General features: G+C 35.0%; 1 protein-coding gene across 1 annotated transcript; it reads left to right on the plus strand.

Moving 5' to 3' along the window:
• The first annotated feature begins 551 nt into the window (after positions 1-551).
• Positions 552-8,933, plus strand: LOC132184692 (uncharacterized). The gene is made up of 5 exons (XM_059598418.1): positions 552-778; positions 874-947; positions 5,207-5,310; positions 8,436-8,490; positions 8,566-8,933. Exons 1-5 carry the CDS (start codon positions 683-685, stop codon positions 8,711-8,713), a joined length of 477 nt encoding a protein of 158 aa, XP_059454401.1. The 5' UTR covers positions 552-682; the 3' UTR covers positions 8,714-8,933.
• The last annotated feature ends 2,135 nt before the right edge of the window (positions 8,934-11,068 follow it).

Genomic DNA, 11,068 nt, shown 5'->3' on the forward strand with positions numbered 1-11,068 from the left:
GGCAGGGTGAGTTTGTTGGGGTGGGGCGGGTAAGAATCCAAAGCTCTTCCAAGGTTTTTCTCAGCAAACTGATTTGAGAGAGAGAATATTACTTGCAGTGGGAGGAGTAGGATCGGAGAGCTTTGCACTTTGAGAATTCGTTGGGCAAATGCGACTGGTCGTTCGTTGTTGTTGAGAACTCGACGGGATTGTTCTCGTTTTCTTCTTTGTCTTTGCTTTCTTTGATTTCATTGTAGTTTTGTGGAGAGAAGAAGAAAATCAGAGGGAAAGAAGAGAAGAAAATCAGGGAAAGAAGGAGAAAGAAGATAAGAAAATCAGAGGAGCCACTGCTGGCTGCTGCGTGAGATGAGAGACAAGAGGGAAAGGGTGAGAGATATTTTGGGATTTTAGTGTTAGGTTACTAATGAGTGGGGTGGGGCGGGTCGGATTGGGTCGGGTACCCGGATTTTAAAAAATCAACCCGTAATTCGACCCGATCTGTGCGAGTAACCCAAAAAACCAACCCGAATCCGTGTTTTCCTTTAGAAAAAATGGGAGGGGCGGGGCGGGTTGGGCGGGTATTTGCCCACCCTAGAAAAGAGTGGCGGATTTTGTTGGGAGAAGCTTTGGGGAAGAATTTGAGTGACTGGGCAGCGGGGCCTACACATCATCTTTCTCTGGGTGCCCCCAAAAATCAGAAACAATGGCGAACTCACCTCCACCATCGTCACCTCCCTCGGCCTCCAATTCGGAGAACTCAGCCACCAGCCCCACCCCCTCTCACTCTCAAAAGCCTCAGGTCTTCTCTCTCTCTCTCTCTCTCTCTGTGTTAATTTCTAGAGTATGTTTGTGTTCTGCGTAATGATCGTTTCGAGGGTTTCCTCAATTTGTAAGGTTGAAGAAGCAGCGAATAATGGTGCAACCCTTACTGTGGACGACAACAAGCCTGACTTGCCCGAGCACTTGGAGTTAGTTTCTTCCTTTTTTTTTTTTTTTTTTAATTTATTTCTTTCCATATTTTGCATGCATGTCTATGCAAATCTTTTTATGATTAATCCTTACTCCAATACATTCTTCCTTGTTCTTTGTTTGTGTGTAATGCATGGTCGATTTTTCCCCCAATGAGAAGAGCACTTTTAGTAAGCGAAATGAGGACTTACCCTTCTGTGCAATGTCGTTTCGCTTAAATATCCATTTTGGCTATTGAGAAAATCAATAGAAATTTAGGGAAAATTTTAAAAGTTTAAAAGATTCAACCAGGAGGCGGTTAGTTTCACTGAATAGGAGTGTATTCAATCTTTTAAGGGTTCAAAATAGTGGATATTTTGATGTTCAGAGAGTTAATTTCTCTGCTTTTACATTGTTCTGAGCGACCAAATGGATTACAAAGGAAGATAACAAAACAAGTTAAGTAACAGATACTAAGATGATTCAGTCAAAGAAACTGCCTTAATTCTTAAATTCCCTTTTAATGGACAGTTCCGCAACTCAAATGGGAGTTTTCCTGTTCTGGATTTCTTACAGGTTGAAGATGAAAATCTTACTAATCTAACAATGGTGTGTGTTTGCAAACTTAATGGTGAAAAAACAGCATTTTGTATGTGCCAACATAACTAGAAGGGTGTGTGCAAAAGATGCCAGCAATTGCGAGAAAAAAACACAAAATTGGAGTTGTTCATAAGTTTTAAGAGCTTTTTTGATGATGTTATGTAAGACTGGTAATGTGTGGGTAAAAATAGTTATGAAATGTGACAACAGGTAGACGTCACCTTTAGTGAGCAATGTTTCAAAAGCCATGGTTGTAAGCCTTTTAAAATCTATGTAATATGTATGGTGATACAAGTCTGGTCTCTGACATGTATATGAGCTATCTATTTCGGTTGCTGCAACGAACTGCAACAGAAGTCTAAGTACCCAAGAAAGTGTCAACCAAATATATATCAAAATAGAAACAAATGCCAAAACTGCAAATGGTTTACTAAAAGTTGAGCTGTGTCCCCCATCTCGCTAGATGAAAAGAAAGGGAAACTTTCATTGGTGATTTAGATGATAAAACTGTTGGAGGTTTAGAATCTTATGAGACTCAATTCACTTTGTGCTTGATTGGATTCCCCCCACCGCGCTGCCCAATTATTTTCTTTGTCCTTGTTAAAGAAGGTTTAGGTTTTAATAACTTTGTTATCTTTTGAGCTATGCTTTGGATTGGTTTAAAAGCAATTATATCTTTCCTTCTTTTTTCTGATTCCGCTTCTATTTAAGGTGCTGCAAAATCGTGTCTGATTGGAATTTAACCATCAGCATTATTTGGAAGCAATAATATTGTCTACAAGGGATTTCCTTTAATTAAGTTGGTAAGTGATGCATGCGATTGTATGTTGCTAAGCTAGGCACATAGAAATGGGTTCCAAATAAAGAAATGAATGCTATTTTTGCTTTGAAGTTTAATTCATTTGCAGAAAATAAGGCAGCAATCACAATTACTCTCTATTAATACTTCTTGTATAATGTTTTAAATATTTGTTTGTTGTATATTAATGTTTGGAGAAACTTCACTTAAAACTATTGAACTATCACGCATTTTGAGAAGACCCTCTCAAATTTAAAAAAAACTCTCAATTTTATCTTCTGAACTTTCAATTTGATGCAATGTACCCCCCTCCGTTAGAATTTATACATTAAAAGTGATAAAATGACTTTTATACCCTTGACTTTTTTATAAAATTACAAATTTACCCTTAATTTCAAATTAAAAATAAATAAATAAATGAAAATTGAAGGGTAATTTGGTTTTTTTAATCATTTCCTTTAGGGGTTAACAACTGAATTTGACGGAGGGCGGTCAATTGAATCAAATTGAAAATTTAGGAGGTTAAATTGAGAGTTTTTGAAATTTGGAGTCTTCTCAAAATGCGTGGTAGTTCAGGGGTTTAAAGTGAAGTTTTTTCATAATGTTTTCTTATGTGACCATTGTTTGACTGTATACATCTAGACATCTCCTGTGTGCCAAGGGCGCCTTATACTTTTAATGATATTTTGATTACTTAGCAAAAAAAAAAAAAGAAAACAAAAAGACGAAACAGAAATATATTAATGTTCCACTAAACTTGAGTTTGAAAGTTATTCTGTAACACCCCCTAATATAATCATAATGAATATGGTTTCATTATTTTCTCCATATGCATGTGTGGGCATAACTTAGGGGTAAGAAATTGTTTCAAAACTGTTTTTCTCTCTTGTATGCACACACATGCTTGTGCACAGGCACCCCACTAAAGATGAGGCAGTCACCAAGTAATTTGGTGTATGGCTTCTTCTTGTCTATAATAGCAGAGGGACGGTAATTTTGTAGGTAACCCAAGTATGGCTTTAAGCTTAGGCATCTAGACTGTGATGCTTGGATTTCATTCTTGTGCTGGTAACTAGGTTCATACTTTAGATACTGTACATAAGTTTTGTATTTTAAGATTGGAACTTTTAATACCTAAAACTTTTCAATACCTTAGTGCTAGATGCTAGTCTCAAGCATATCTATAGCACGGATAACAACTGTTTGTTTTTTTATCTAGCATTATACTTAAACATCTTTGGGCTTCGTGTGAGTTCATTGTATGTTTATTTTGGATAAATATATTATAAGTTTCTGAGTCAACCCGTTAAAACTAAAAAAATCCCTAGGTTTTTGTTCTTTTCTTTTTTTTTTTTCTTTTTTTTTTTTGTTCGATTTTTTACTCACTGTGTTAATCGAAATGCCAATAAAATCTCTACCATTAGATTTTATAATGCCCGTTAGTCCCACTCAAAACACACAATTTTGTCACGTCAACATAATAATTTTTTATTAATTTAATTTTTTTTTTTTTTTTAAAAAAAAAAAGTTGAAGGGGTAGCCAACTGTGGGGCTGCCATCCCCCAACCCCTATGGGGTCGCTGCAAGCCACCCTAAGGGTAGTTTGCCCACCCCAGCTAGGGGTTGCTCGCAGCCACCCCTTAGGTGGTTTGGGGTGACCACCCCAAACCACTTGCCACTACTGGCCACCCCTTCAACTTTTTTTCTTTAAAAAAAAATTTAAAATTTTTTATTTAATTTTTAAATTAAATTAATAAAAAATTATTATGTTGAGGTGGCAAAACGATGCATTTTGATTGAGACTAACTGGCGTTACAAAAATCTAACGGTAGGAATTTTGTTGGCATTTTGATTAACCCATGGAGTAAAAATTCGAAAAAATTCGAGAAAAAGAAAAAAGTTTTGGCGAGTTGACTCAGAGACTTATATTATATTTACCCTTTTATTTTCTTTCTTTTTATGAAAAAAAAAAAAAAAAAAAAAAATTCTCCTTTAAAGATAGCACTTATACCTATTTATATTTTACTTAAACTATCTTATACCTATTTATATTTGTGATTGCTAAGCTCACAATTCTGGTGAAGTTTAATTTAGGGAAAAGTTCAAATTTTCCTCTCAAGCTATCACTTAATTGACGATATTTCTTCCAAACTTTCAATTGAGATAATATCTCCCTCAAATTGCAAAAAATTGTCAATATATCCCCATTGATGAAAATACCCTTAATAAAATAATAAAAAATAAAAATAAAAACAAAAACAAAAACTAATTTTTTAAAAAATAAAAACCTAGGTGTGGAAATTTAAAAAATAAAATAAAATAAAATAAATCATTTTTTCTTTAAGAAAAAAAAATGGTTTTGTTTTTATTTTTTTTTTTTTTTCAATTTATTAGAGTATTTTTGTCTTATTGAAAAAACATCAGGGTTATTTTTGTCATTTTTTTGGCCTTTAGGGGACATTGTCACAATTGAAAGTTTGGGAGGGACATTATCGATTGGGTTGTGGCTTAAGGGGGGTATGTGGACTTTTCCTTTTAATTTATATAATTTGAACTCCCTGTCCCACAATAGATGTCTTTTTATTTGGTTGCAAAACATATCCATTTTACTTTCATGTCCAATATTAAGGAGCCAATACACTAAGTTGCATACTTTTCCATTTTGTCCCTTATTTTAAAAATAAATTCTATTTTTTTTTTATACCTTTGAAATGGTAATTACCAAAAGGAAATACTAAAAGGTGAGTTGTCAATGCATTTCTTGATTTCACCAAAAAAAGTATCAGAGGCTACCAAAAAAAGTATCAGTGAAATTTATTTTGGGACAAAGAGATCTATATCAGAGGCTAGATTGCATATCAAGTTCTTCATTTTTGTCAGGTATCTTGACAGTGCAGACTACATTGAGAAGTTCAAGAAATATGAAGCTGACTACACTTGCCGGTTGATGGCAAAATACTTCTCTAAGAAGAATCTATATGGAGGTAAGCAATAACTGCTATAATTTATGTGTTGCTTTGAACATTTTAAAAAAACTATTCTATTTTTGCTTTGATATTTCTTTGTGCTCTGTGTAGTAGTCTTGTACAACTTGGTTTTGGATTCTCATCTTTAATTGAGTGAAAATTTGGCAAGCGGTTTTGTGTATTCTGAGTTCTTTCCCAAATTTTTGTTAGAAAGAAGATTCTCTTGATTGGTCAATTTCTTATATAACTTATAGGGGTGTAAACGACCTGAGTCTGAGCGAGCTTCTCTTGATCGGGCTTGGCTCATTTAAATTTTACTCGAGTTCAAGGTCGAGCCGAGCTCAAGGACGAGCTAAAAAATTGAGCTCGAGCTCATAATAAGTCGAGCTGAGCTGGCTCTTATATTTAATTTTTCATTTTTAATTTAAACTTCAAGTACTCTTAAACGGCTCAAGAAGCCAGCTTACATATAAGCATTTGCTTAGTCTGGCTAGTCGAGTATGGAGTCTGAGTCAATACAGTAAGACACTTGGTTTCGAAGAGAGAGGATATGCATCCTTTTATAGATAAGAAAACTTGGGGATTAGTGTCTTCTTAGCAATGTGAGATAAGTTAATAGGTTGTATTCATTGCAGTGAGACAACGCCCCTTACAAAAAATATTTTTTCAACGTCTCTCTCTCAATCTCACTCACTAGTCGGCTCATCTTCCTCACTCTTACTCACCAGACAGCACTGATCCAAAGTGTTTGGGTCTGTTTGACTTTTCAATAGTTTCTGCCTTTTTCAATCTCACTCAATAGTTTCTTCTTGATTCTTCTTCCTTTTGTTTGCGTTTGTTCTAATTGAATCTGGGTCTTTTTAATGATTGCTCTCTCTCTCTCTTTGATCACAACTAAGTGGAGAAAGCTTGTTTTTATTTGGGTGAAAAAGACGAGCAACAGAGAATCACAGATGGAAAGATAGGGAGAGAGAGAGAGAGAGAATAATGTTAAAAAAAAAAATTTATATATAAAATAAGTTATATAGTATATTTGTTATTATTGACTAATGTTGTTAGTAAATAAAAAAATATACGAGTTGAGCCTAATAAGTTTGTCAAGCCTTATACGAGCGCGCTCACGAGCCTAACCGAGTCAATCCGAGTTTGTTTCAGTTAATTTTTGAGCCATGATTTGTGTTCACGAAGTGCCTCATTTAATAATTGAGTTGAGCACAAGTCGAGGTTATACGAGCCGATCCCGAGTTCGCATGCGTGCGGCTTCGCTCGCGAACATCCCTAAACGTATATATACATGTCAATTATGTAATTTTCAATTACTGTTATTGGCTTTAAATACACTGTAGTGGCAATGCTTTGAGGTAGTTGAAGGTATAGAGGGTTAGGTGCAACACCCCCTCGATAATTATTGATTATTATAATCATCTTGAGGCATCTGGATATTAAACTAGTAGGGAAATGGCTATAATTAAATTTTTTTTTCCTTCTGTCACTCTGACATCATGTAGATAATATTCACTAGAGCACTACATAACATATCACATATGTTCATAGCTACATAATAGTCACTGTATTGGCTATAATTAAATATCATAAGCCATCTAATAGCTACATTGGTCATGTTTACCTATATCGATGTATAGCTAAGCCAAAACTATACAGTCAAAAATACCCTCAAAGCTCTCGTCTATCGATTACTTCGGTTGCTCGTCCCTTGCGTTGATTTTTATAAAAGAATGTATTACAAGTGGAAATGTGGGTCCACGACTTGGTAAGCAAACATCATTCATGAGAAGTATATGATGTGAGCCCTAGTTAAAACAAGAAGAATTTTTTTATAACTAATCGAAGTATCATTAAAAGTATAAGGCATCTTCAAGTACACAAGAAGTATATAAGAGAAAACACCTATTTAAAAGGAATAAAAAAAAAAAAAAAAAAAAAAAAAATCATGAAAACTCTAAATTCTTAAACCCTAAATTCTTGGCTTGTATATATGTAAGTCTTAAACCCTAAATTCGCAACTTTCAATCAATCGGAAGCCTACGATCCTCACCATGCTCTATTTATTTGCACCAAAATGTATCTTTATTTTTATTATTTTATTATTTAGTTCAAAGTTCTGTTTCCTTTTGGCATTTTCTTACTTGGGGTATTACATTAGGCATGTTAAACTGCACATAATCTGGAATCTACGAGGGAAAAGAATGAATTTCTCTAAAAAAATTTTATTCAAGACAGCTAATAATGTTTATTGAATCCAACTTATGCCTTTATATAGGCTACAACATAAAACCCTAAACCGATTAACATCAAATTATGAAATAACCCTTCAAAGGAAACAAAATATAGCAAATAAACGAAAAACGCCATTCAGTCTTAAGTTCATGTTCGAAGCGCATTTGAATGCCACTTCCAACTAGATAGTCTACCTGATCCACAGTTCGAATGGTGCTCCCTATGATCTTTACACAATGCATTGTGCCTGACTTCCTACATTGTAATTAGTCTGCAGTCTTAACTCCTCAATTGAATGCCTTTTTCCGAGCCTTCTTCCTCTTGAATTGCTCCATGTAATCTCGTGCAAATTCAGTGAAGGGTCATACATCAAATTAGTATCTCCCTCCCTCCCTCTCTCTTCTTGTGCAAATTCGGTGTGAAGGGTACATCAAATATGCATATCTCTCTGTCTCTACTTGATCCCAGACCTCGTAATGTTCTCTTGCTCCTTCTGGCACTCTTCCCTCTGCTTCCTCTTCTCCACTTTGCCCTATCTTGTGACCTACTTCAGCTCCGTCACTCTCTCTATACGCCCTCTTTATCTCCTTTTGCCTCCCTCTCTCCTCCAAGCGTGTGTTGTTTCAACTCACCTTTGTTGCTGATGCCCTTCGCTTCCACTTCCACCCAAAGATCTTCCTGGCTATCACCTTGTTGTAGCTTGGGTTGTACAAGTTCTCCCCCTACGCAATGGGCCTAGAGCACCGTAACTGCCCCTACAACTGTTTGCAAAATGTGGTTCTTGGATAAGACCCAACTGATAACCCACAATCTGATGAGACACATGTTTGTGATTTCTTGTTTAAATAGAATGCGTAGAGGTATGTTAGATGAGAATTGAATTTGTGTACGTGTCATATTTGCAGGCGACATATTTGATGAGAAAATGACAATAGATGATGAGATGATAAAGTCAAGCAGGTAGAATGAAATTGAAGCATGTGATTTAGAAGTTGGAAGTGGGGTGAAGCTAATCTGTTGATTGATTGTGCATAGGTGGCCTTGTACTCGATCATATGCAGACCCAGTCTGCGGTTTCGAAGAGCAAAGCACCGCTGCTTATTCACATGAAGAGCAAAGCACCCCTGCTTATTCACAGGGGGTCTCAAACGGGAAGCTCCCGGTGAAGAAGAATAATGGCTGACGGATGTTTCCTTACTCTTTTTTCCTACCTCTCTCTCTCTCTCTCTCTCTCTATATATATATATATATATATTTGAAAGAAAACATGTTCAATACCAGATATATTTTACTTATTATGAAAATTTATTGTTAGACGTGGCAACCACAGTGGATTGTTAAGTAACATGTCAACAAGACTCATGTGGCATTAATTGATTGATTGATTGATTTATCGTTAATTATTTGGATAGTAGATTGGCGGAAGGACTTGCAAGTCGTTTATCTGCTACTAAAGTAAGGTCATTACGCTTAGTGACTCACCCTCTTTATCTCTCACTGGCCCATATAAACTCCAAGAATCCGACAATGTTTTGTTCAGGTAACCTAATATTGTAAATTACCAACTAAAATTAATTTAAACAAGATTGATTATAAGGTGAATAAGTAATTTTGGGAAGAAAAAGTAAAATCAGAGATCTCATTGTCAACCAATCTCCGTCCTTCCATCTTTTTCTTTCGTCACATATATTTTATTTGTGTCCAGTAATTTTTTGTGACTGTCATGCCATTTTTGTGAGTTTTTTTTTTTTTTTTTTTTTTTTCAAAAAAACCAACTCACCACCAGCATTTATTGTGTTTGTTACATGTGTATTTTTGTACTCTACACGCGAACACAAGTCACAATAAAACATCCTATTGTTTTTAACTATTGGAAATGATGTCCAAAACTTCAATTGGTTGGATGGTATTTTGATAAATATTATTTATTTTCTTTTTATTATTATTATAGAACAATGAAATTGGGAACTCTATTTAGACTATAACATATCAAACCTCAATGAACTATCTTGGTTCGGAGAAGTAGGTTGGTTTTGGGTTAATACAATGGGATATTTGCAAGGTTAAGTTATACACTAAACGGACCACGTGAGTCATCATTCGTTTATATATGCTGTCATGAAAAATGATGTACGTGCACAACAACTTATAGCATTTACACTAAATCTTGAGGAGATCGTGAACTTATGTGTGAAGTGTATGTTACTTAGATGTGTCAAAGAGTGAGACTTACTGTCGGTTGAAATTACCTCGATACGTTGAGTAATCACATATAGTATTGTGGGAACACTCACATCAAGAAGGAATTCAAATATTTTGTAAGATGATTCTATGAAGGGATAACATGCAATAAATATGTCATGAGGATTAATTGATTAAATAAAAAAAAATACTTATTAGCATTCAGCCACAATTATTTAGTGAAATTAATTGTGATTAAATAGAGTTGAGTGACATGGTCAAGGTAGATATGGTCACAAGCCTATTGGAGCTAATAGTGTTTTTTTTCCTTGAGGTCACTCTTTGAGTTGATGTAAATTGACTAGTATTTATATTGAGCCTCCATTATATATTTATTTACTTGGGTTATTTTATTTTAATAAAACATAGGTCAAAGAGATTTATTAATCCAAGTGGCTAATTGAAGAGAATTGGGCTTAAGGAATTAAATAGAGCTTGGGGCCTATAGTTTAATTCATGAAGGCTTAAGAATTGAAAGAGCCTTGGGCTCAATGATTTAATTCTTAAGAGGCTTGGGCATGAGTACTGGGCTTAATAGAATTAATTCTAAAAGCCCAAGCTGAGTCAAATGAGCACTAGGCGTGAGGATAAAACCCATGCCCAAGCTAGGAAACATGTGGGAGTCTCCCATGGCCGTGTACTCCAACTGGCAAGGGAAGTAATTACTCTTGCCTTGGCCGACTTCTTCTTAAGACTATGACTAGTAATTCCAATTCCACATTGTTTATTCTCCTACTTTATTTTTTTTTTTAACATGTCCGCACAAGAAGGGGGAGAGAATATTCGAACTAGTGACCACCGCTTCATGAGGTGTGGTCTCCAGTTAATTGAACTATCTCTTGAAAACTTATTCTCATACTTTATAAATAGATGTGTTAGAGCACTCACAGTGATTTATCCAAATTTTTATATAAAAGGGCTAATCAAAACTTATTTATAACTACTTTCCAAGACCTACATACATCAGCTTATCTAAACTTCTTATCTATCTATTAAAATAATATTTCTTAAATATTTTTTATTCATTTTAATTAAACACCAATCTCTACCAAAAATACCAAATGAAACCCACATCTGCCACCAACAAAACACCAATTGAATTGCAGAAACAACCTATCCGTTGAAACCACGTAAACGTTCCTGCACTTGGTGGAGATTACTGTGAGGCAGACGACGGTTCAAGCTCTCACCAAGGTTGAGGAATGAGGAGTTAGGGAAGAACCTAGAACAAACCATCAAAAAATCTAGAACAGAGCATTAAAAAATCATGTAACCAAATCAAATCAAAGAACACAAG

Source organism: Corylus avellana, chromosome ca6 (assembly GCF_901000735.1).
Source record: "Corylus avellana chromosome ca6, CavTom2PMs-1.0".
NCBI classification, from domain to species: domain Eukaryota; kingdom Viridiplantae; phylum Streptophyta; class Magnoliopsida; order Fagales; family Betulaceae; genus Corylus; species Corylus avellana.